We start from the raw sequence: 26,014 nt of genomic DNA on the forward strand, positions 1-26,014 counted from the left end.
CCCGTAAATATTGTCTACGGCGGAACTTCATTTAAAAAAATCAGAGAATGAAAAAAATAATATAAATTAAGAAACAAATTTTTTTAAATATAACTTTCTTTGTTAAATAATTTGGTAAGTGAATTTTATTTCACTAATTATTTTTAAAGTTCAAAAGTCTTGAATTTAAAATCATATGATAATCATATGATAAATTGTAAATAAAATACCTCAAAATAAATAACTTCAAAATAAGTAAATTGTAAATTAATTTTTATATTATATTTTTTAGCACGTAAATATCAATTATAAAAGAATACATATTTATATATAAGTGCATTTCAGACATAAAACGTTGTTATATATTATTTTAATTAATTTATTATTATTATTATTTTTTTTTTTTGCTAAGATTCAATGTAAATTTACTATATTTTAAAAACAACGTTTTATGTCTGAAATGCACTTATATATAAATATAAATATGTATATAAATATGTATATATATATATATATATATATATATATATATATATATATATATATATATATATATAAATATATATATTAAAATATATATATATTTTTTTTATGATTCATATATTGCTGGCTTTATAAAAAAAACCTTTGAAAATGCTTTCAAATCGTGACTGTCTATGGGAAAAAGAAATATTCAGCTAAAAACTTTTCAGATTTTCTTCTCCTTACAAAAGTTTCCCTAGAGAAATGAATGTCTAACTGGGGGGCGAAAAAATCTCAACACGGAGGCCACGAAATTGTTTTCAAATTAAGATGGCAATTTTTAGCGTCCAGCGTCCAGTGGGCGAAAAGAGAGAAAAAAGCACACACACACACACATACATTCCCAAGCTGAAGGACCTGGTCAGGTGTCAGTTGCCAGCAGCAGGTGGGGGCAACAGAAACTTATGCTGGAGCTCGACACCAATGAAATTTGATTATGTTTCGCGGTTACACTTCATTCGTCTGCAGCTACAGCTCTCCCTCCCACTCTCTCTCCCTCTATCGCTCTTTCTCTCTCTCACCTTGCCTAAATTTGTGCCATGGCAAATTGACATAAATTGTTGTTGCTGTTATTGTTGTTGTTTTAGGGTGGGGGTAGGTAAGGCAGTTGGGTGGCTGGCCAAGCGGCACTCACTCAAGCAATTTATGCGATCAATTAAATTTTTCGAATGACCAAAAAGTTGTTTAGCATTTTAATTTTCATAAATTTTACTTAAATGTTTTCACTTTGGCAATAGTAAATTTCATTTCGGGACGCCGCTTAATGTGTCAGAGGATTTTTTGTTGTCTCCTGTTTTTTTTTTTTTTTTTTTTTTTTTTCGGGCGAGTTATGAAAATGATAACAAGATTTTATGATGATTAGAAAATTTAGTTGAACTTTAGGTGGCACAGGGGCTGACCGAGTGCGGCGGTGGGGGCGTGGCATATGCACATTAGAATTTATTGCAAATGAGCAAAAGTTTTTCGCCCAGAAATTAGAAATGCACGAAAAAAAGTCAAGGAGGCAGTGAAAGTAAATCAAATGTAAATCATCGACAGCAGCCAGCGATCCCCGGACCAACTTTCATCTCTCAAAAGTCCAGCCAAACGACCAACCAGCCAGCAGCATAAATGATATACAACACATTTTGTGGAACCTTTACAACTAAATGCGGATAATCTGTAAGTTTGCTTTTCCCAAATTTATGTGAAACGGGTGGAGTTTTCCTCTGATGCTGCTGCTGCTGCTGCTGTTGGCTGGCCTTGTTGTTGTGCTTTTTCTTGGTTCCCTGTATAGTTTTTCAGCTGCCCTCCCTCGGTATCTGGTGGCAGCCGCCCAAAAACTAAAACATGCGCATTCAATGGGCGTCCGTCCCATCCGGGCCAACAGACCAGTCCAGCCCCCAACCCTGATCCTGTTGCTGCAATTCATTTCCAACAGACGGGCGTCTCTCTTTCTCTATGTGTGTGTGTGTGTGTGTGTTCGTTTGGAGGAGTGCTTCTCGGTATATATGTGCGGAGATTTACCGTTTTATACTTGACATTTCCAAAAGTTTAAGTTTTAATTTATGACACCGCCACTTTCTATACGGGGCGACAAGCTAAATATGAGCGAGCGAGCGCAGGATGCGCATGGGGTGTGGAATGTGGGGTGTTGGGTGGGGGGCAGATCCTTAAACAGGATATCTAACTATTGTCGTTAGTCTTGAGGCGCTCGTCCAGCTCATCTTCACAATACGCTCACAGCTTTCTATGCTGTCCATTTTGCTCATTGTGAACGAAACAGTTCTGTTGTGCTCAGGGAAAGGTGCCGAAAGTGGATTTTACAACAAAAATATATTTGCCTCAAATTTTTAATTAAATTATTAATATATTTCTTGTTTAAGGAGCTAAAGGAGTTGATTGTAAAAGAAGTATTTTTTCATGAATATGACTTATTTATAACTATCTCAATATAGTCGACATTCGACTGAAAGATGTGAATCTATCGACGACTAATTGTCATTCACATTGATGTATATCGATTGTTAGCAAGTCTATCGAATGGCCCGTCTGTCGCCTACTCAGCATTTTGTGACTTGACATATAAATTTTTCATTACAGAGAAAACAACATTTTATTATTCAGTGTCACTACAAAGCACAGAGATGAAAGGCAAAACTGAGAAAAATTCTAAAGCACGTAAACGGTCAAAAATCCATATATATAAAAAATATAAATATAAAGGAAATCGTGAAGTCAGTGTAACTTGGAGAAGGAAAAATCATCAAACTGGCTTAACAATTCAAGGTAACTGTAAAATATTTTGCATTAATGAAATGCTCACACTTGGTTATTCGATTTACTCCAAATAGTTCGCTATTATGCGAAATTCAAGTTAGGCTCTATAGAGAACTGGATCGGGTGGAATTTACTTAAACGTCGGAACTATATTTTGAACGAATCGGAAGACCTTGGCTCCGATGAAAAGCAAGAAGAATGTATTAAAGAAAAGCCTGAACGGGATGCGGTCGTCATGAATACCGAGAAAATACCCAAGCAGGAGATAAATATGCCAAACCCAGTTTCAGTCAATGTTGAGGCATCCAACTGGTCGATTTCCAGTATAATTGAATTGATGCAGAATAAAGAAGATTGGAATGCTACTAGGGGTGGTCGGAACGTTTCACCGGCGGACAAATGATTTTCCCGAAAAGTAAAATTCCGGATGATGTGAACACGATAATGAACGTAGCTGAAAAATCAAAATAAAAATCAAAATCCAATAATTCCCAAGAATGAAAATTGGGATGTCACTCAAGGTGACAATATGTTGGAAAAATGTAAAAATGTTCATCTATATTGTTCAAATATATTATATATCATCTTATTCACAACTGTCTTATGCTGTGTAGCTATATATTCTAAAATTCTTTAATTGCTTCGAGTTTTCTAACTATATTAATTACTTAATCTCGTATATGGTAATATATATTCCCGGTGTGATCAGAGACAATGTATCCTGAATTTAGTAAAACAATAGCCCAATAGGAGCAATGCAAATTGAATTAACAATAGAGCTACAGATATTTTAAATATAACATTCGGTAACAGTAAAATTTTCATACAGCTAAATCTATGCCATTCTACATAAAAGTAACGCATTTCTGAATTGGCTTTGCTTCAACTGAGTGTCTTATTTTTGGCATAACTCACCTCAATATTAATTTGGCAAAAGAAAAATAGAATATGTATTTTTTTATTTTTTTTTTATTTTTATTTTTATTTTTTTTGTATAATAGACATTTACAAAACTAGTCGGAGTATAAATATCATTATAGAATAATTGTATACCCTAAGTAAGCACAGGCGAATTATTTCAATCATTTTACCAGGTTAGAAATATGGTTCCCCCAAATATTTTGATTTATTAATGTAAGCTTAGAACAGAAATGATAATCAAGAAATATCAAATGACATGATCCAGGTTGCTAATTAAAATGGGATTAGATTGATGATTCGCAAGCACAACTCAATTTATATTTAAATGGCAAAACTAATTAAATAAATCAATAACTGAATGTTAAATTTATTTATTTATTCTTTCCATCTCAGGCTTCATAATCAAATGAACTCAATACTCAATTTATACTTCATACGATTTCTGTTTATTATCAGCTTGGAAATATTCAGAGCTATTCAAATAGTCATATACATATAAGGGTATTAGGTAGGTAGTATAGACTTTCCATGTGCAGTATACATATTTTATACACGCTCCAACTATAGATTAATTTGCCAAAAAAATTTAAGAGTAGAACATTTAACATCAAGATCCAACGATTTAGAAGAGCACTGGTGCGTTTTCTGCGCATTTAGCAGTCGACTCTCCGTGAGTGATATTAACTTCCGATTTCCACATATCAATATTTCTTTTTAACTAGAACCAGCGATTTCGTGATCCCCGTTGCCACATCGAGCGCTCATAACTGCCCAAACCTGCTGGAAGTAGATGATAGAAGTAGATGTGCGGGGAATGTAAAGAATCTCGGCTCACCTGGCAACGAGTTAAATGTATCTCCTCCGCCTCTGCGTAATTCAGCAGGAGAACTGCAATTGGGATGGGATATAGGTAAATTAGTTGTAATTCAACTCGAATGGGACTGGCACTTACTATAGTCCATTTCGGGAACTGTATCGGCCGTTATTCACATCATCCCGTCTGGAGGAGCGATAATTAGCATCCCTGTAGGGTGCACAATCATCCTGATAGTTCCTCGACCTGTGGGGATACCAATCGTGCAGCCTGTTGTAGTGGGCAGGCTCGGGACAATCGGAGTACGCCTTCAGGTGGTCCCCGTCCTCGGGAAGTTCGCAGCGATAACCGGTCTGAGCGACATACTGGTGATAGCACTGCACGCAATAGAAATTTTCGATATATTAGGCATGTATTAGAATTATTTTTTGGCGAAATAGAAATATTCTCCCGTAAACTCACGTCGATCGCAGTGTCATTTATTGGTGCTGCCATTCCGTAGGTCTCCATAATTTTGAAAATTTAAAAGAAAAAGGAATTTGAAATTTTTTAGAAAAACGTGTTAAGCCCAAACGTAAGAATAAAAGTGAGCTCCCAAGGCACTGAGCAGGGCTTGCTCACCTTTTGAAAAGGCTTTGCTCACTAGATCAATCAAATTTCATTGTTTTACGAAACTGAGTGTTCGAACTTTTGTTAAGAGCTCAGATTTATATTTATTATTGCTGTTGTTTTTTGTAATATTAATAATCTTGCAAGTGAAATGCATAAAAGTAAAGACATATGAGAACTTCCTCGCGACTTCTAATCCTTTTCCCTGGTGATTTTTGTTGATGCGCAGTCTACCGATTGACCAGTTGGCCACCAGTCGACAGGGTTATTATTATTTTAAATGGTAATATTAATACTAATATTGATAAATTATTATTAATATATTAAAATTATTTTTTTTTGTTTTTTAATTTTTTTTTTTTTTTTAGAATTATTGTTCTTTTTATTATTCTGGCCTTATATGCTCCATTGCCTATAATATACGTAGCCATTACCTATGTATATATATAATACCTATAATATATACAAAAATCTTAATGGTGATCTTTAATTATGTTGGACTTTTTATGAATTATCATTATTATTATTAAAATTATTTATTTTTATTGTATAACGTCATTACATATTATAAACAATTTACCAAGTTCATAACGATCCTCTTAGATTTTCTAAATATTTCTTTTCAAATGCAAATTTTCACTTGGCCTTATTTAATGCAGCAAAATTTCAAACCGAAATTAGAAACATTTTAGTGTAAATTTTCAATTTACTAATGATGTGAGCTCGCGTGTGTGTGTGTGTGTGTAAAGTGAACTTTCGGTATAAGTCTATGGGCTCAACATGAAAGCTGAAATCCCTCTGTCCAGGTTTTGCCAACCTAGGCAAAAGCCCTCTCCGCACTCTGCACACGCTCCGTGAGGATGATGAATTTGGACATTTTGTGTGCGCAAAGTCACTTGCTTAAAAGTTATTAGGGATTAAAAGAGTTGCGGCTAAGGACGCAAATGCGCTACGGAATCTGCTTCATTAGAGTGTGGAGTGCCATTGCAGGACATGTCCATAAAGTACATGCGTGTGTGTGTGCGTGTGTGTGGGTGGGTAAGTAAACACCTTTTGGGTGAAAGTTTTTGAAAATACTAAGAGGAAATCACTTTGGACGTTCTGCAAAACGAGCCAAAGAAAACGCAGCAGAGAAGCACCACAAACTTTCTCTGCCCCAACCAGTCAACCAACCAACCAGCCTGCCTGCCTGCCTGCCTGCCTGACCTCTGACCCCTGAACCCGCCGAAGCTGGTGCTGAAGGATGCGTGAACGATTATGACTGCCTCCGATGGCACCAATGGCATTTTAATGCTGCCCGCTGCAACTTTTGAGACATCTTAATTCCCTTCGAGATAAATCAAAGGGGCGCAACGGATCAGTGGGCGGAGCAGGTTTCTAGAGTTTTGCTCTATACAAAATTGTTGTATTTTTATTTACAGCATTTTTAACTTATGCATTTTTATGAGCTTGAGCTATGTGTGTGTGTGTGTCCGTGTCTATGTGTATGTGTGTGTGTGTGTTGTTATCCTTTCATAAATGCGTCCAACGAGCAACTGATTTATGCCACCACAAGCTGGCGCTGCTGGCAGCCAATTGCAGCACTTGCACCACTTGCACCACTTGCAACCCTTGGGCTGCCGCTTCCTGACGTCGACGTCGGCAACAAAGTAACAAAACAGCAAACAAAAATTCCAGAAACAACATAAAACCGATTGATTTATTTTGACAATGCTCCATGCAGTGCACAGGGCAAGAGAGCGACAGAGAGAGAGTGAGAGAGAGAGAAACAGAGAGAGTGTGTCCGAGGCCAAGTCCGGTTGCCTTTGTTTGCGACCAGGTCTAGTTGCCCCAACGTGCCCCATCGACATGTTCCATTCGCATTTCGGACCGTCACCACCCCCTCCCATTACACCATGCAGTCCTTCGAATGGTCACAAAGCCATCCCACATCACGTGCCGTTGCCTACCGGCTGTAAAAGTTGTCCTCGTTGTCCGTTTGTAAAATATTTTATTTGCACATCTTTCTTATTTTAATCCTTCATTGCATTCATTGTTGGGTTTGCGGGGGTGCTGCGCCTTGGGCCCCATCCGCAGTGGCTGCCAGTGGTGCTGCGTGAGTTTCTATGCTGTGGCAAATGGCCATAAAACACACGTTAATTACCCCCCACAGCAGGTCCAACCTAGCCGCTCGAAACTCCCTATCTCCATAAGAACTCGTCTCATTTCGCATAGAAAAAATAACGACCAAAAAATAGAAATACGAAAGACCCAAATGGCGAAGATTATGTAGCCCTGTAGACATGCGGCTTAGCTGTAAAATTTTATTTTAAATAAAATCTCTAAAAATATATATACGTGTATAAAATAAATGTAAAATATATATAATATATATAATTTTTTTTTTATTTGTTTTCCATACAAAAATATATGTTTTGTGCTTTTTTTTTTTTTTTTTTTTCTTTGAACAAATTTTTGACAATATATTATATTTTTGTTTGCGCTTTATTTTCCTTAATACATTTTTTGACAAAATGTCTAAATTGTATGTGCTTTATTTTTCTAAATAAATTTATTTGACAAAATATATACATATATATTTTTTTGTGCTTTATTTTCCTTGAAATAAAATTTATTTATTTTTATTTTATTGTATTTTTATTTTTTATTCATTTTTTTTTAATATCCAAATTTGAAATTTATTATTTACGATTTATTAAATATATTTATAAAATATCATTTAATATACGATAGGATTATATGTGAGAAATAATAGACGAGAATTCCACACATCTCGGTAAAGAGATAAATTTTTAATAATTTTAAAATTTGAAAAAAAATTTTTGACAATTTTGGCGTTAATAAGAGAAATGCGTTCAGAATTTTGATACTATTGACATGATCCATTCACTCTTCTGGTGAGCAAGTACAGTGGAGTTTTCGCCATAACAAAACATTTTATAAGCGAAGACCACCGTTACTACAAAAATATCTTAGAAGCAATACGCAGCATAGCTATATAAATGCATATTTATATATATATATAACACTTAGATGTCTTTTTATATCCATTACTGCCACAATGAGTTGACTGTAATCGACTGACCCGTGGGATCTGCAAAGAGGTAAGTGCAGTTGGGGATCAATGGGAAGATTTCATGGGGCACATACCTCCAGCATATTGTGGGTACTCGCTCCGCTTATCGCAACCATCGTTCGGGGTACTGTGATAACTTCAGACTTAGCATTACATAGAGCGCAATAGAGGATGCCATCTGGGATACTTACTACAGGCCGTTGCGGGCTCGCATCTCCCGAGCTCTTCGACTTTGGCGTTCTGAGCAGCGATAGGAAAAAGGGTTGTTTGTGACGTGCCGCTGATGGTAGTTCATGTTACACCCGTCCCCTTGTAGATGGTCGATATCCGATTTGACGCCGTTATCATAAAAATCGCTTTGGATCCCGCAATTGTTTATATTTGACATGGCAGTTTGATCAAAGCTTTTATTTACGGAATTCATCTAAAGGAAAATTTAAAAAAAAATAAATAAATAAAAAAAAATTAAATGAAAAAAAATTCGGTATCTCAAATTTACCTCGGGATAAAAAAGCTGGGGAAACGGCATTTCAATACGATAACCACCAATTTGTGCATTCTCAAAGTAATCCATTTTTTTTACAATTAACAAACTGAACCTGGATTATACAGTTAATAAATATCGCCTCTGCCAAAATATGGAAAATTTGTAGGTCTAATTTTAGATTGTAGTCAAAGGAAATGTTCTGAATGAATGAAATTCGTTAAAGCTTCAGCTCATGAGAAAACATTGACAGAGAAAAGCCAACTTGATTTAAAAATTTTTGCATTGTAGAGAAGGCATAGTAAATAAAAGTATATGTAATAAAAATATTTATATAAATATAACTAGAAAGACAGAGTGAGTGATAGAGAGTAATTCTATGTAGATTGGTGGACAACATTTGGCCAAATGAATGCCGATCATTCACAACTGAAATCTTGCATGGCATGATCGAAAAGATATGAAAATTAAATTAATTCAAAGAAATTGAAAGATTCCTTAATATCTTTTAGCTATTTATTTATAAACACTTAAATCATATCTATATATCTATCTGTCTATATCTATATAAACGCAATGTTTATCAGATATATGAATAATCATATTTTAGACATAACATGAATGGATATATAAATGGGCGTTTGCTCATATGGAATTAATGCAGTAAATTGTATTTAATTGAAATTTTAGTCAATACAGATAGATATCTAGCTAGCAAATAGTCTTATATGACTACACTAGCTCCGCAATTGATAGATCTTCAAGAACTCATATAATTGACTCTTATAGGTAGCCTCAATTTCTTGTGCCTATAGGAAAACAAATTTGATAATTGACGAATGCACATACAGATACTTTATTGTTGCAATTTGATATAATTTAAATGGATTTGAGTGTGGAAAGTGCTATTGCAACTCGGATGCATTTTATTGTTTATCTCTATTGTGAATGACAGCAGTCGATTGATGTTTCTGCTTGGGTCTTGGCCTTTTTCCAAAATATTCCTTCATATCTTAACAGTTAATCGCCCCACAGCACACACAGTTCTTTGGCATGTCTCAGCATCAACAGCATCCATTGCAACCGCAACAGCCGCAGGCTGGCTTACAGCAAGGCGGACTGCAGATATGGAATATAGAATGATCATAAAACATTTCAAACAAGTTAGTTAGTTAGTATTTTGACACTCACTCATTTAAACCATTGCGTGCATGCCTCTCCCGCTCGCGCTGCTTTTCCCGCATGGCGTAGCGATAAGCCGCGTTGCTAATGAAGAATCGCGGCGGCGCCGGCACCTTTCTGCATCCATAGCACATATTGCAAAAATTTCAATTTAGAATGGGAAAAAAGGCCGGAAAAAAGGAAATTTTGAAAATTCAAGCTCTGCTTTCGTCAAACAGAACTCAAAGACTAAAGAGAATTCTGAACATTTCGTCAGTATGAAATGTTGAGAAAGCAAAGCTAACGAGATCTATAATTTAGAACTCAGATAAACTGTCATACAAAAATATACGCTGTCATACATATGTAATACAAAGCAGAATCAAGAAAGATCATATTATCACGATGCGCATTCCGATATTCCTGAAATATTTTCTCACACTGGCAAAGTTATAATAAAAGAGAAAATGTTTTCTATTGACATCAGAGCATTTTATTTATTTATTATAAAAGCAAAAGTCAAAGGTAACAATTGAGTCAAATCCACACTAGTGACTAGTAATACGGATTGCCGCCTTGTCGGGGCTGGCCATACATCTGACCCTCGGGACCGCCTATGCCGGGGAGCGAGTTGTAGTAGTCGCCATTGCCACGGCCCGAACGCTGATCCGTTGGCGAGCTAATGATATGGGATATATATAGAAGTATACCATTTTAAATCTTCAAAAATCTTTTGGTCAACTCACTAGAGTCCATTGCGGGAATTCATCTCTCTCAAGACCTTTGAATACCGAAGTGGGCTGCGGTAACCAGGACCGCCAAAGGAAGCGGAGCCGCCTTGGCAGTTCCTGCCGTCGTCATATGACTGCATACCGCCGCCATAACCACCACGCGACTGCATATAATCTTGGCCCATTTCCGGAGCCTGGCCGTCAGGAGCTGACATTCCGTAGCCCTCCATGGACTGGTATGGGCCACCGCCGTTTCCTTGACCATAATCCATATTTCAATTTGTTATTCTTATATTTTCTTTTTCTATTTTACTTTTAAGTATTGTATTTTTTATTTTTTATTTTTTCCTCAAGTATATTTTTTCCGAAAAGTGAACTCAAATTTAGATCAAAACCCTATCAATTTCTAAACATAAATATATGTATATATATTTTTTTTGGCTCTTTTCTGTCCGAAACCTGAAATAAAACTGAAATGTAAAGGCAGAGCGTAGAGCCTACACAACTCGGATTCGACTTCATGGCTAGTTTGATTTGGAAATTTGTAAAGAAATATCAAACAAGGTTTTCCTTGAGAAATGGAACGGACATTTTTTTATTAAAACCGAAGACTTCTAATAAATAATTGAAAAAAAAAATGTTTATGTTTACTCTTCTTGCTTGGTCTTTTTCAATTCTGAATACATTTCTAGCAAATTAAAAAGAGTTTTCTTAAAATCTTGCAATGGAAAATGCTTTTTGCACTCCCTTTAGGCATCTTTCAATGCTGAGTGAATTTCTAGAAAATGGGAAAGTCTTCAAAAGCTCTTTTAAATCAATTCCCTTAGACATATCTAATGTCTTAATGAACTCTTCGTAACCATCTCTCCATACTGAATCGATTTCTATCAAATGCGCGCTCTTTTAAATCATCTTATAATGTAATAATACGGTCCTAACTATCTGCACATACCAACTCTAAGACATATTTCAATTGAAAATGGAAAAATGGCTAGTACATTAACATCTTCCAATTATGAGTCCATTTGCTTGGCCTTCTGTTAGCCCATTCGAATGTCTTATCGCCTTGGACGCAGAGCAAGCGCAAAGTTTTTGTCAAAAAAAATAAAATAAAAAATAAAAAATTGGCCATAATGGAAATCAAAATGTTGCCATCTAGCTCTGCAGTCGGCGAACAGCCTACACAGCCTGCCCCGCCCGCATTGGAGCCAATGAATATGCAGAAGGTGCAGCTAGCCGAATAATTAAAATCGAGCTGGTTGCTCGCTTGGAGGATTACGCTGGGGCTGCCTGGCAGATACGGCAAACACTTTACGGTCGACAATTAAGTGCGCCTCGTAATCTGTCTGTCGTAATTATGGGCTCCACGGCGTATTTATCTGCTGCAATTAGCGCCGTGCACGAGTCGCGTATATATTTCACAGATCCAAAGATTGAATTGCCCAGACCAATTTGCATGCGCTCTGATTCGCTGCCTGCTCCTTGCCAGCCCTAAGGACACACCGCTACCAATACCAATACCAACTCCTGCACTAGGAGTAGAAGTAGAAGCCGAAGCAGAAGCAGCGACTGCTCAAGTTTATGCCCTTAATTAAATTTCACTCAAGACAACAACAAGAAGTGCAATATTTTGAATTGTAAAAGACAATCGTAGGTTACTGATCAGTCATAGGACTGAACTATATAGGATTGGAGTATTAAAGATTTAAGATATGCTCAGATTGCTGTTAGCTGGCTTTAAGGTGCGCCTGCGCACATATGCTGAGGAATGAATGACTGATTGTCTAATTGCTTGGCGATTTCCTGTGCGATTGACTGATAAATTTGATTGACTGATTGAATAGCTATGTGAGGAGCAGACGGATTGAACTAATCAACTAAATTGATTGCTTGATTGAAACTGACCTACTGACTAGCGGAAGAACATGCTACATTAACATAATCATGTTAACTAACAGTGAATTAATAAAGCACTGCTATAATGCACTCTGCTGTTAACTTCTAAACTTGTTACTTTTCTAAATACCCGTTCTCTAGTATATTAGATAATTCTATATTCTATTAATAGGAGTTCTGTTGATATAGTTAGTTTACTATTAAAATTATAAATCCATCTTATTAGAATTATATAAATATAAGTCATATAAAGTCCATATGCATATATTGGAATTATATAAATATAAGTTAAATATATTTATGAATATTCATATACATAAATATATTTAAACTATGCCCAACTACTTCATATATTGAAATCCCTCAAGTAAGTGATACTCAACTCGATCATTATGATATTTCCCTCTTTGGTCTTTATTAAAACTAAAATATCTCTACAATTGGTAGCTTAATTAATCAAATGTGATATTTCGTTGGATTCAACTTCATGGCTTTATCTGCCCAGAGCGAAGGGTTCGCTGGACGAGGTCTTCACGTAGAAGATTCCCCTCTTGGGCACAGAGGGCTCGCCGCCCATGCGCTGGGTTTGCCGCTGGCGCTGGTCGCACTGCCATTTGCGACCCTCGCGCTTGCAGGGCGTGCCCCAGAAGCCGCTGGGCGAGTTGATGGACTCGGCGAACATCTGGTAGGCGCGTATGTGGGAGCAGCCCAGATAGAAGCAATTGCGCTGATAGAGTCCATAGTTCGGATAGAAGGTGGCGCTGCCCGTGGGCTTGAGGAAGCCAAAGTTGCCGCTGGTGTGTATGGACTCCACATACTTGGCATCGCTAGCATCGATGCGGAACTGGGCACTGCGATGACGGAACTTGGGTCCGGCCGGGTCCAGGGCGAAGATTGTGTTGTACTGCTCCGGCTTGAGGTATTTGCCCGCTGCGCCGGCTATCTGTGCGCCCAGAGAGTGGCCGATTAGGTAGATGTCGTCGTAGCGTGCATGGAGCTGGCGATGCAGCTCGCGCGTGAACTGGACCAGCTGGGCGCCCATCCCCTCGATTAGCTTCACCACCGAGAAGTAGTTGATGTTGGCCGAGCTGGCGCTCCAATCCGTCACAATCACATTGTAGTCGCCGTGCTTGAGGTAGGCATTCTTCACGTCCCGATTGAAGGAGCCGCGCGACTGGCTCATCCAGCCGTGCACGATGAGCCGTGTGGGCAGCGAGCTATTGAAGCCGGCGTGCCGCCACTTCCGCTCATTGCTGAAGTCCAGCTCGCGCCCGCACTCGGGAAACTCGCGCTTGAACAAGTAGAACTGCATGCGATGCCGAGGCGTGCCGAAGGGATTTAGATTGACGGCGATTTTCTTGAGGAACGACAAGTCCAGGAAGCTGCCAATGCCACGGGGCTCGCTCAGGTCGTTGTCGCACTTATTCCACACACAATGCTCGGCGCCCTCATACTCGTCCGCCTCCAATGTGGCCAGCAAGTCATCGGGCTCTTCCACGTCAAAGTTGCCACGACTCTCAAAGTCCACCTCGTCTGGGTCGAGCAACAAGCCCATAAACTCGTCCATCTCAGCCTCATAGTTTCCAACGATATTGTTATTGCTTTGAGCTGAGTCATACGAGAGATCAGGATTAAGGATTGCTACCCAGGCTCTAAGGCAATCTTCACTTACCACAAGCTGTAGTTAGCAGCAGCAGCGAGACGACAAATGATGTCAAGTTCATGTTGAATCAATCAGCTCTAGGTTGGATCTACTGCACTAGAGTAGCGACTATTAGACTCTGTGGCCTACGATCAGTTCAGACGCTTCTTATATATCTTTATATAGGTGACTGACACCAGTAACAAGTTGTTCTAACTCAATCTCAGCTATTTGCCATTTTCCCCGCCTGCACAACCTACAACTGATTAGCTACGTTCGATCGGATTGGCATTGCCCATGGCACGCGTTCCCCACTAGCAACTCTACCGGTTCTATATATAATATATGTATATATAATTGCACTTGTTGTGAGAGACACTTATGACTGCTTTGAACTTTTGCGAGTCTCGTAGTATTGATGACGTATGGGAATTTCGTTAATTGATTTAGGGCGTTTTACTTACTATAGTTTTATCTCCCATGCATAATGCATATTCTAGTAATGTATAATGCATAGAGAGACAGATGGCATAGGTGTAAATCAGGTATAGTTGAGACTTAGTTCAGCAGTAATGAAATGCCATTTAGTCTGGCTCAACCGATGCCTTGAGTGACGCGTGCCTTTGTCACAGTCTTTGAATGAATTTGTTTTTTTCCCGAGTTCGTGTAACTTCCAGATTTATCATTATTATATCGTCATAGTTAGCTAATCTTTAATTGTTATATAAACTACTTCGCAATTATATATATATATATATATATATATATATATATATATATATATATATATATATATATATATATATATAATTTTTTTTTTTTTTTTTTTTTTTTTTTTTTTTTCAATTTTAATAAAATATATTTTTTTTATATAAATATATTTTTCTAAAACACTTTTAATGTTAATAATATGTAATAAATCAATCTATTGAAGTAATCTTACAAAACGTGTTAATTCTAGCAAAATATAATATTAAATTTGACCTTTAGAGCCCATTAAAATAAGTATTAATATTTATTTATACTGGGTATTTAACCTAAAATAATTTTCGTATAAACTATGTCAGAAAAATGTAACGTATTTGCACCATGCGTTATGTATCCATCAGCTTTAGATCAATAGCAATTATTTTTTTGCTAAATGGCAGCACTTACTCTAGGTGGCATCACAACATATCGATATATTATCGATAGATTTAGCTCTGCTTTGCCTGTTATTAATAACAAAGATCAAGTCGCTTGCCGTGAAGAAAGCCGCACTCGCGGCTAAAACTAATCAATAAAATGAATATAGACGACGTAATATATGTGTTATGCCTGCTGGCCTGCATAGGCGCTGGCAGTTTTGTGCGAAAACTTCGCGATGAGACGCAACGCAAATACGTATGCTCCATTCTTGGCCTCATTGTTGTTATTGTCGTCTCGGGCTTCCATAGTCTGCACTGCGCCATTTCCGTCGCCCTGGGCACAGCCAGTGTGCTCTTGGTGCACCCCAGGTAAGTGTAGTGTATTGATTTCAGATATTCATAAATTAATATGTAATTCCATAATTCCAATTCCAGCAACTGCCATGTAGTTACTTTTGTTGTTATGTTTGGGTATTTAGTGTTCTTCCGGCTCGTTTATCTCTTCGGGCTGCCTACTGTGCCTGGGCCAACAAATATGATACAAATGTTGCTCACCCTCAAGGTTAGTTGCATAACCATCATTGAATAAGAAACGAACAGCTATTAAACTACTATCTTAGGTATCTGGCATTGCATTCGAGAAAACTGCAGCCTGGAAGCGCATTCGAGCTAGCGATGAGCGGCAGAACAATGAGCAGCAGGATGCCAACAACGATCCCAGCCTGAATGTCACCAGCTATGATCTCAGCTTGCAGCAGCTGACTGCAACGGAGATTGTGCGGTATAGCTTCAATTACGTTGGTGTGCTGACAGGTCAGTGTATAGTGCTCCCAAATAATATATGCAGGTCACTGCAATAGCGACTGGAATATTGTCAGTTTATTGCCAAGCAATCGACTGTGTGTTAAATGTAGTTGCACATAAATTATTTGGTTTATATGCATGCAAATTGTGTGTCTTCAACTCGGTGGCCCGTACAATTGAGCGACTTGCACTCGTGTCAAAGTCCATTTACCGAGGTGTTTAAATTTGTGCAGATAGTAAAAATTTTACGGTTGATTATCACTAGACACTAATAATCATCGTATGTGTGCCTTAAAAGCCTTATCGAAAACAAAAAGTCGGCCTGTCTTTCTTAATTATAAAAAAAGAAAATTGTAAATGCTGAGAAAGTCTACTTCAACAACTTTTAAAGTACTTTTTGCAGTTGTGTGTTTAACTGTAAAAATTTGTGCATTTACAGATATGGCTTACAAAAAGCTAATTAACATATAACAAAAGTGCTCTCTCAAGCCTGACCGATAAAAAATTGTATTTTTGCATGCAAAATGTAATTTTTTAAATTAAAAATTAATAGTAATATGTGAAATATTATCAACACTAAGTATTTTTAAAGCAAAATATCAATAACAGTAACATTTTGCTGCTTTCAGGTCCCTATTATCGCTATCGCACATATCGAGATTACTTTGAGACGCCGTTCAAAGATCATGCGCCTTGCGTGCCCGCCACCATTCAGCAGCTCAAGGCAGCTGTCTTCTATTGCAGTCTTTATCTGTTGGCCAACTACCTTTGGCCACTAGAAGTGAGTAATAACAGGCAGGGAAGCCTTATAATAAAAACAGAAAAATTAATAATTCTCTATATATAAAATTTAGTATGCGATGAGCGATGAGTTCTACAATGATCGATCCGTTATCTACCGTGTGTTGTACGTGTGGCCCACGTTCTTTATATTCCGCGCCCGCATCTACACTGGTCTGACGTTGAGCGAGTGCGTCTGTACGATGGCCGGATTCGGTGCGTATCCCGATGATGCGGATACCAACAATGGCGAGGGACCACGAAAGCCGTACCAGAATATGATTAAGGATGCTGAAAAGCATAGCTACAATTTCACAACAATTGTCAACACACGAGTGTTGGATGTGGAGCGCTGCTGGACCTTCCGCGAGGGCATGAAGCATTGGAATGTCTGCGTGCAATATTGGCTGGCGGTGAATGTGTATAAACTGTTTCCCATCAAGAAATATAGGTGAGTATGTCCTGGATGCACAGAGATAATTATAATACTAACTATTGTTGCTAATTTCAGAACGGGTGCCATTTTCCTCTGTTCAGCGTATTGGCATGGCTTCCGGCCGGGACACTATTTCTGCATCATGGGCGCACCTTTCTATGTGATAATGGAGGATACGTGGCACAAGCTAGTGCGTAAGGATGCTGTTGGTATGCGCCGCACTGTCATTGATGTTATATTTTGGATCTGCAAGTGGTTTGGCTTCAGCTATCTGGGCACAGCCTTTTTGCTATCCTCCTTCGACAACATTTGGCGTTTCTATAGTTCCGTCTATCACATTGGCTACATTACCTGGGCCCTTCTGGTTGCCGTGGGTGTGTACCTCACCAAGCTAAAGAAGTCCGCGGAGCGCAAAGCGAAACGTGCTGCCGATTCCACTGCAGAAGCTGGAGAGCCCGACGCAGTCAAGCAGAAGGCACAGTAAGAGATTTCCATAGCTAAGCAACCGAACACATTTATTTCAAAGTTAAATACTGCAACTATTCGTGTTCCACTTTCTATATATATTTATAGATTTGTAGTCAAATATTTAGACCTATATGATTTTCTTATATATCAGTACAACGGATTTTTTAAAAAATAAGCGAACAATATGGATGATTAGGACAACAAGCTAAGTCTTGGCAAACTATTTAAGATAGGCTTTGAAAATTATATATATAAAATAAATTTGTTAAACTTTAAAAAATCTTCATTATGATATGTTCAGGTTATATTGATTTAAAAAAAACAAAAATTTTTTTAAAGCATGAACAAAAGTTAAAATACTTACACACTGTAAATACTAAACGAACGAAATTCGTATTTAATGAGGGTAATGAGGGTTGAGGGTATCTGAGAACATAAAGCTAAACATTATTCAATACACATTTTAATTAAATCAATTGATATTTGAACTGAACAATTTAAACTTTTTACAAAGTTTATTAAACAATATCCAAAATAACATGATATATAAACAAGCTCTATTTAGCACGCCAAAGATGAAACAAACTTGTAGATGCAAAAAAAAAAAACATTTACGAAGTAAATTTCTATATAACTCATTTATCAATATCAAATAGTACTGCTATGCTACAAACATTATATTATGATCGACAAAACGAAATGTTAGGAAACCAAGATTATAAAATTTAACTTTTTAGATCAAATAAACATTGTTTTTAGTATATTAAATAATTAAAATGAAATCGCGCGATTCTATAGTATACAAGAGCTTTATAATAAAATGTTCTCTATAAATAACTAAAGTCAAGTTTATTTTTAAATATTAATAAATATTATTCAAGATATTTTACACGCGATGAGAAACGATTTAATTATAAACATATTCACCAAAGTCCATAAAAAAACATTCATATTATTTATATAAAATTTTATTTCTGAATTATTTTTGAGAAACAATATATATTTAAAATTAAAATACATTCTTTATAGAATAAAGTCCTTCTTTTTTCTATAAATGTATTTTCAAACTTAAATATATTTAAATATTTAACAACAGATTGAGATTGACATTGATGTATGCAAATTGAAAAAACCTAGATGTATATAAGATTTGGTTAATACAAGCAAAATATATAATAAAACTTGGTGTAAATAAATTGTTGATTTGTGTTTCCGTTTCTACTGAATGTAAATTAAATAGAGAACAAAAATACTAAGACGATGAACTAAATATGTTTCTTGGTTGATTTTGTAATGGATATTTTGTCGTTTGTCTTTAATTTATATTCGATACCAGCTCGAATTTGGTCTAAATTCAATGCGTTTCGATTTCAGTTTCATAAATTTAGTATCTTCAAATGTGGAGCATGGCAAGAGATTTCCTGTCGCGATTGCTGTTGGATATCGCTGGAGCCGTGGCAAGCGTCAGGCCGTGGTGGGCTCATCGGTGACCAGGGAGAGGCGACGCTTCACGTCCTGTGTGGTATTGTAGGCGCCGCAATTGACGCACTTGAGCCCAATGAAATGGAATTTGGTCTTGGAAGTCTGCAAGAAAGAAGCATATATGCAGATGTAGCTCAATGCGGAGTCAGTTGTACGGATAAAGGCCTCACCTTGTGGCAATCGTTGCAGAAGATGTGCACACGCTGATTCTCATACTTGAGCGGAATGGGCATGCGCAGCGCCTGCGCATCCAGATACTCCCACAGCGCCGTCATGTCAATCAGCGACGTTTGGCAGGTGGGACAGGTGTAGTGGCCCGATGCCAGCAGCTGATCGAAGCACATCTTGTGCAGCAAGTGGCCGCAGTCCGGAATGTGGCACGGAATGCGCGAGGTGTGTATATCGCCCAGGCAGACGGGGCAATGCGAGCGCGAAATGTTCTCGACGCACTGCACAATAAAAGCAAAGTGGGCACAAAAGCAGAAAATTAATATTACTATTTTTTTTTTTGTAAAGAAAGCATCCTTAAGTTAAAACAAAAAGAAAAGGAGCGTGTCAGATATTAAGCATACGCTGCAGTCAAGCTATATATCTCCGAACACCTTTCTAAGCGCCTCGATCTTGAGCACTACAAAAGCTAGAGAGCTTAAATTATTAATATAAATATATTCTCCAATAAACTACACAAATCTACAATTTTTATATTCATTTAAATTTGTATAATATTAAGCATCATCAAAACATCGCCTAAAAGTCAAATTTTCTTTTTCAATTAGAGCTCGAATACTGGAGTCAAATCTACACAGATGCTGAGCATATAAATCTCTGCTTATCTTGAGTTTGATTCTGAAGAAAACACACTTTAAACATTGTATATATATTATATATATACCATATGCATACCTCAAAAATGTCATACATATGGTATCTTTTAGTCGAGCAACTTCAACCGACATGTTCCTTTCCTTTATTTATTGTATATAGCATATTTTGGGATATCTGCTAGTCTGACATACCTCACTTTTAAAGCTTTCTACAAAGATAAATTCTCAATATTAATCAGTACCGGTTTTATTATAGCTCTACCTGTTTAAGAATTAAGAATTTCGACAATTTAAGTCTTAATTTGCCAGAATTTTAAGTTAAGCTCAACAACCTTTATTCAGTTCTGTAGATGATTCTCCATTAAGGTCAATATTCAAGGCTAATAATGTCTCGTCTTATGATCTACAATATATTTAAGCACATATTAGACTTTGCTTGGTCAAATAGGATTAGCATTGTAACTCAAAATCGCTAAGCTCGAGATCTTAAAATCTTTTTAAGCTGTGCTGATATGTTACTAACTAACTACAATTTGAAACTAATTAATCATGATTGAGCCTTCTTCTTCTGCCTTTTATCAATGCCTGTGTTCCAATGGGGAATTCAAATGTTGGCTAACTTGTACTAATGTGTCACAGCTAAGCCATTATGATATCACCTCCTCGATCTATCAACTGCTTACCCTATGTCCATCGATCTTCAGCTGCATCGGCAGACACATGTTGCAGACCTCGCAGTGAAAGAAATTGTGAGCGCCGCCGATGCGGCAAATGCCACAGCCATGACAATGATATTGCTGCTTGTCCGAATCATCGAACAGATTGCAAATGAGGCAAGTGTACTGAAAAGAGTAACGTCTATAAGCAAGTATTCACACACAGAGAGACAGACACAGAGAGAGAGAGAGAGAGTTTAGGTACTTACCTTGCCAAAGCGTACGCCGCACTTCTCACATTGTTCCTGCACCTTCTGCCGCGTGTTGCACTCGGAGCAGATGAGTTCCGTTAGAGTCTTGCGATCGAAGTGATGAGATTCGTTCTCATCATGGCAGAAGCGACACTTGTAAAACTTGTCGCAACAGGGTGTCTGCAAAAAAATATATGTGTTAGTATTATCTTAGGAGAGTAATCAAAAGAGATACGAAGATAGAGAGAAGATCAATACTGATACTGATCAAATCTATATAAACGCGGCCCTTCTGCCATATTGCCTACACATCTCTATTCAGATAAGTTACCTTAAATATACTAGTGAATTATTTTATGCAGTCTATATAAGAATGGATGACAAATCAAGTGAAACTCAGTGCGAATTCAATGTGAATTCGAAGGCAACAATGGAAAGCTGAAAGTTAGTTTTTTTAGTACGTGATCAAATGTCGCAATGTCCCGTAGTAGTTTCATTTATTTTGATATCAGATATACGACTCGGTAGTAGACTATGGTAGTTGTCATTAACATAAACTTGGCACATACAAGTCGTACACCCTTTATCTGAATCTGAATCAGAAATCAAATACAAAGAGCGTCGGCTCTGGCCAATTTGTAACAATCACGTCGCATCATTAGATGTCCGATAATTAATTAGCGTAAGAAGCCTATTTCCCACACATTAAATGTTTAAAATTGTCAAAAATATTTTGATAACTTCACACATTGACTTTCAAACTGTAATTGCTATAATCGGGCTGACCATGGGACTTTGTAACAATTCTAACACTCAAAACAGAAACTTGACCATTGCCTAGGCAAGATATATAACAGGTATGTGGAGGATTCAAAAATTTTAGATTTTGTATCCTTGATAGATATAAATATTTTAAATAATTTAGATTTTTTAATACATTTTACCCTTGTTCCCAAGTTCGTTTGCAAAGCATTTAAAATAATTGAGATTCTTCCTTTAGAAAGAGGGGTCGAACATAGTAGTTCTGTTCAAGTATATTTCACTCGAGCACGTCCCACAATAGCTCTCTTATTTGTTTTCGTTTTAATTTCAATTCCAATTTCAATTTATTTCTAGCTGTAACGTTATACAACATTCATCGCACCATTAAAATTCAACTACCTTGTCTGTTTATTTAATTTAAATAAATATAAATAACTAAATGAGTAAAAACAAGCTTGCTTTAAAAACTAAAGTACCTAAAAGCCGGCTTCTTTGATTTTCCCACACTCATAATTCTTAACTGAGAATCAATCCAAATTTTTTATTTATAATAGATTATTGTACTTATTATCATCGTTTAATTAAAGCTACGCCTTAAAAGCGAATCCATGATTTTAATTGATAAGGAAATGTGTTATGAGTTATCGACAAATATGTTTCAATTATAAGATTAAGTATTCACTTAAGCAAATTATTAAAAAGTTTCTCTGCCCTTTTTTTTATGTACCCATAATAAAAAATAAGTGTTAATATTTAATTTATGCAAAAAGCTAAACACTCGTAATTTATTCAGGTGCTAAATGGGCGCTCACTTTCTCGACTACAAATGCAATAGAATTTATTTGGTTGAGCAAGCTAGACGGCAGCAATTACCACCTAAATTAAATATGAAGCATATTCTGATGAACAGTAGTCGACTAGGAAATACCCTGCAGCAAACAGCAGATTTCATACCGGAAACTCAATCACTATATCAGCTAGAGAATTGACGATCTCTTCTACAGCAGCCACAGTTCAAGTTGACAATAATCGATAACTGTTTAAACTTTTTGAATTGAATGGGTGCTTTCGGTTGCGTATGTTTAGATACATTTGATCTGGACTGTTAGCAACATCGATTTGTGTTTATAAACATCAATTAGGATATCCTCTGACATGCACTATGGAGTCCACTGTATGGAATCTACCTTTCTTCTCATTTGGAGAAAGGGCAACGTATAACAATCGCAATTCTGGCTTTTGTTATTCTATTTTATATACAAAATATTTTCTATTGTGTTTATTGTTGTTGTTCACAGCCAAGCACTAATTCTTCCAATTGAACCAAAATTATGCAATCGCATGAAAAGAAAATTTGACTTTATTTAGTTTTATCGGAGTGTGTAAGGCTGTGTGTGTGTGTGTGTGTGTGTCTATTTAGTTATTTTTCTTTTGTAGTCGACTTCAGGAAGATCGAAATGACGATGAAAACCAGAAGCTGACAATGTGAGGCTCCTACTTAACTCGTCTACATGCTGAACGTATCAGGGACATTTTAGTTTAAGCAATAGGCGAAAATGTATGTAGTAGAAATTTTCAATATTTTAAGACTTACCACAAACATGGCGCGTCGCTTGTAGTGCGTGCAGCCGAAACGAAATGCCTCTGGTGTCGTTGGCTGTGTTGCATCAGCATTGTTGCACTTGTTGCTGTCATGAAAATGTTGCTGCTGTCGCTTGATGTGGGTGATCGCCGCAACATCTTTGTTGAGAATGCTGCCAGCTTCCAACGCTGGTTCTACAGGACTTTGGACGCAACATTTGCTGTCAGCAATGTTGCTATCAATAATGTTGCAGCCATCGCATGCGAGAGCCGGCGTTGAGTGCGATTTACGCAAATAAACAGCAGTAGCTGTTGCTGACGCTGCATTTGTTGTTGTTGTTGATGCTGATGTTGTGGCAGCTGTGACTGTAGCAGAGCTGCTGGCAGCAGCACACGATGCCAGCGCCGTTGGCGACATAATCAGCTGTTAAAGCTTTTGCTGTTCTTGGCTGCTGTTGCTAATTGTTGTTGTTGCTTTTGTCGCCACACTATCTCAGTTACAATTGCAGTTGCTAAAATAGCTTCGGTGATTACTTTGCTAATGATGACGAACGAAGCTGATGATTGTATTCTTGCTGTTGCGGACGACGCAGCCTCCAGTGAGGTCGCCAGCAACTGCGACTGCGGCGACGACGACGACGACGACGACGTTGGCGATGAGTTTAAATTGAGTTGATTGAGCTTTTTTGTATTGGTAAATGCTTGTACATCAATGCTGCTTTTATTATTGCTGTTGTTGTTGTTGCGATATTCTTCCCTTTAATTTGTTGCAGTCACTATTCTGGTGGAAGTTATGTTGATGCTGGTGCAGTAGACGTCGCTGCTATTAATTGCTGCCATCGGCACTGGACTGGGCTTTTCAATTGCTTCAATATTTTAAATAATTTGTCGTTGTCGCTGCCGCTACCGCTGCTGTTGCCGTTGCGACATCAACTGTCGCTTTGTTCGATTTGGAGTCGTGCCTGGTGTATGTACATATGTACATATATGCCATATATGATCTCTGCCTTTGGATCATCAAGCTGCAGCTACAACAACAAGTACCATCATAACGTACAGTCGTTTCAGTCGCGTCTCCTGATATTGTCGTTGCTATTCTCAATTCCCTTTTATCGCAATCCCTCTTTTAAAACTTTCGTTTGTGTAACTGTTTATATTCATTGCGCGCGTTGTCCACGCCAGCAATTATAAAGCTGCTTCCAAAGCTTTAATAGTTGACAGTGGTTAAAAATATACATACATACATACATACATTTAAAGTTCGAATATCAAAAGTATTAATAGATGTAATTGAACATTTGACATGTGTATGTACTAGTCAAAAATTGAATCAATTTAAACAGATGAGCTAATATTTAAATCAATATTAACTGTAACTAAATTACATCCCTTATAATATATATAGAATATATATACATATGTAGTCAGCATTAAAGTTTTTACTTCGAGTGAATTAAAAATTTAACTCCATTTATGCACAGTATTCACATGGTTTGTCACACTGTGTGAATACGGCACACTTGTTAATACAATGACGATCTGTGAATGCTTCGTTGAGACTTTCGCTTGCTTTTTCGACTGCTGAGCCTCGGAATGGAATGGAGCTAAGCTTTTCGACGATGAATGAAAAAAAAAAAAAAAACCAAAAGCACTGTGCAACATGGCTTTGGCACTCTATGCTTTCAATGTTAACGACTATTTGCTAACATCTTGTATGTATTCAATTTAAATCATATATACATATGTATGTATTATTATCTTTCGATTCAGCAAGAACTGTTCTGAGTCTTGTTGATTTGGGCTTTTATTTTTGCAATTATAAAGAAAACAAACACGCCGACAATAAATATTGAAACACAAATAATATAAGCAAACGAGAAACGATAAAAAGGTTAAGTGGAGGAACAAGACTGTCGACGAGTGAACAGCAAAACCAGCTAAGTGTGAAAACAAGAACAAAAACAGCCAAAACAAGCCCGAAATACAAATATCGAATATTAATTTATCTTTATGCACGCACTGCTAAAATCACGCACTCAGGTACACACACACAACATATGCATATATACTATACATAAATGTATGTTAGAAACAATCAAACTCAATTAATATTTTGATTGGAAATGTTTATAATCAAATATAAATATCCTTAATACTTTATAAACATGTTTCACCAATCACATACGTATGATTTCGCTTGCGTGTATATGTATATATATTATATTATTTTCACGTATTATTTAGATTTTTTTCAATTTTCTTGTCGAATGGTTTTTGTTGGTTGTAATCTTCGCACTATATGAGCATTCTGTATATTTATTTTATTAATTATAATTGATTTACAATAAACGCGATCAGAAGTGAAACACACTACCGAATAGAACAACAAAAACAGAAACACAGCAACAGGCGTCAATTAAATTAAATAAGTTGAGTGCACCGCACAGCGGTTTGAAGTCGCGCTCTGTCTCTCTCTCTCTCTCTCAACGAGCTTCGCTTCGCGCGGGCTACAAAATTCAACTGACGGCAATATCAACTGATCGCGAGCATTAAACTACACATGGCAGAGCTGCGAGAAAAATGCATACAGTATTAAGTTTGTATCGGAGTTTATAAACCGCTCAGGTGAAACTAAGACTAGTAAGCTTTAGAAATTATGTTTTTTAAGGAATCAAATTTACATCAGTTAAAAATTTATCAAACTTGACGTTTTATTTTAATAAAAGCTAGAAATTACAAACTGAACTAA

At 36.9% G+C, this 26,014-nt stretch overlaps 7 protein-coding genes across 12 annotated transcripts; 2 read left to right on the plus strand and 5 right to left on the minus strand.

Moving 5' to 3' along the window:
• Window positions 1–2,579: 2,579 nt before the first annotated feature.
• On the plus strand, window positions 2,580–3,349 carry LOC26528526. The gene is made up of 2 exons (XM_015165490.3): window positions 2,580–2,769; window positions 2,835–3,349. The coding sequence occupies exons 1-2, from the start codon at window positions 2,628–2,630 to the stop codon at window positions 3,161–3,163; spliced, it is 471 nt and encodes a 156-aa protein (XP_015020976.1). The 5' UTR covers window positions 2,580–2,627; the 3' UTR covers window positions 3,164–3,349.
• Window positions 3,350–4,104: 755 nt separating this feature from the next.
• LOC6577091 lies at window positions 4,105–5,085 on the minus strand. 2 transcript variants are annotated; one of them, XM_002003027.4, is made up of 4 exons: window positions 4,958–5,085; window positions 4,634–4,872; window positions 4,517–4,569; window positions 4,105–4,458 (listed from the first exon to the last, which is right to left on the minus strand). In XM_002003027.4, exons 1-4 carry the CDS (start codon window positions 5,003–5,005, stop codon window positions 4,400–4,402), a joined length of 399 nt encoding a protein of 132 aa, XP_002003063.1. In that variant the 5' UTR covers window positions 5,006–5,085; the 3' UTR covers window positions 4,105–4,399. The 2 variants fall into 2 exon arrangements, with proteins under 2 accessions (XP_002003063.1, XP_015020977.1); XM_015165491.3 differs by having other exon boundaries at window positions 4,105–4,461.
• Window positions 5,086–7,866: 2,781 nt separating this feature from the next.
• LOC26527598 lies at window positions 7,867–8,885 on the minus strand. 2 transcript variants are annotated; one of them, XM_015165493.3, is made up of 4 exons: window positions 8,680–8,885; window positions 8,372–8,604; window positions 8,255–8,316; window positions 7,867–8,198 (listed from the first exon to the last, which is right to left on the minus strand). In XM_015165493.3, exons 1-4 carry the CDS (start codon window positions 8,752–8,754, stop codon window positions 8,155–8,157), a joined length of 414 nt encoding a protein of 137 aa, XP_015020979.1. In that variant the 5' UTR covers window positions 8,755–8,885; the 3' UTR covers window positions 7,867–8,154. The 2 variants fall into 2 exon arrangements, with proteins under 2 accessions (XP_015020979.1, XP_015020978.1); XM_015165492.3 differs by having other exon boundaries at window positions 8,255–8,307; window positions 8,680–8,883.
• A 1,410-nt stretch (window positions 8,886–10,295) lies between these two features.
• LOC6577092 (5'-3' exoribonuclease 2 homolog) lies at window positions 10,296–11,033 on the minus strand. Its single transcript, XM_002003028.4, has 2 exons — window positions 10,572–11,033; window positions 10,296–10,504 (listed from the first exon to the last, which is right to left on the minus strand). Exons 1-2 carry the CDS (start codon window positions 10,826–10,828, stop codon window positions 10,381–10,383), a joined length of 381 nt encoding a protein of 126 aa, XP_002003064.1. The 5' UTR covers window positions 10,829–11,033; the 3' UTR covers window positions 10,296–10,380.
• A 1,806-nt stretch (window positions 11,034–12,839) lies between these two features.
• Window positions 12,840–14,818, minus strand: LOC6577093 (phospholipase A1). The gene is made up of 2 exons (XM_002003029.4): window positions 14,125–14,818; window positions 12,840–14,060 (listed from the first exon to the last, which is right to left on the minus strand). The coding sequence occupies exons 1-2, from the start codon at window positions 14,174–14,176 to the stop codon at window positions 12,946–12,948; spliced, it is 1,167 nt and encodes a 388-aa protein (XP_002003065.1). The 5' UTR covers window positions 14,177–14,818; the 3' UTR covers window positions 12,840–12,945.
• A 490-nt stretch (window positions 14,819–15,308) lies between these two features.
• On the plus strand, window positions 15,309–18,094 carry LOC6577094 (lysophospholipid acyltransferase 7). Its single transcript, XM_002003030.4, has 6 exons — window positions 15,309–15,590; window positions 15,657–15,783; window positions 15,842–16,034; window positions 16,655–16,806; window positions 16,880–17,256; window positions 17,317–18,094. Exons 1-6 carry the CDS (start codon window positions 15,379–15,381, stop codon window positions 17,723–17,725), a joined length of 1,470 nt encoding a protein of 489 aa, XP_002003066.1. The 5' UTR covers window positions 15,309–15,378; the 3' UTR covers window positions 17,726–18,094.
• A 565-nt stretch (window positions 18,095–18,659) lies between these two features.
• Window positions 18,660–25,782, minus strand: LOC6577095 (RING finger and CHY zinc finger domain-containing protein 1). Of its 4 annotated transcripts, none has more exons than XM_044008544.1 (6): window positions 25,640–25,782; window positions 23,279–24,470; window positions 20,941–21,102; window positions 20,699–20,857; window positions 19,362–19,640; window positions 18,660–19,293 (listed from the first exon to the last, which is right to left on the minus strand). In XM_044008544.1, exons 2-6 carry the CDS (start codon window positions 23,681–23,683, stop codon window positions 19,174–19,176), a joined length of 1,125 nt encoding a protein of 374 aa, XP_043864479.1. In that variant the 5' UTR covers window positions 23,684–24,470; window positions 25,640–25,782; the 3' UTR covers window positions 18,660–19,173. The 4 variants fall into 4 exon arrangements, with proteins under 4 accessions (XP_043864479.1, XP_032585338.1, XP_032585337.1 ...); XM_032729447.2 differs by having other exon boundaries at window positions 25,609–25,782; XM_032729446.2 differs by having other exon boundaries at window positions 25,451–25,782.
• Window positions 25,783–26,014: the final 232 nt, after the last annotated feature.

The sequence above is a fragment of the Drosophila mojavensis genome, unplaced genomic scaffold (genome assembly GCF_018153725.1).
Source record: "Drosophila mojavensis isolate 15081-1352.22 unplaced genomic scaffold, ASM1815372v1 contig_36, whole genome shotgun sequence".
Lineage (NCBI taxonomy): Eukaryota > Metazoa > Arthropoda > Insecta > Diptera > Drosophilidae > Drosophila > Drosophila mojavensis.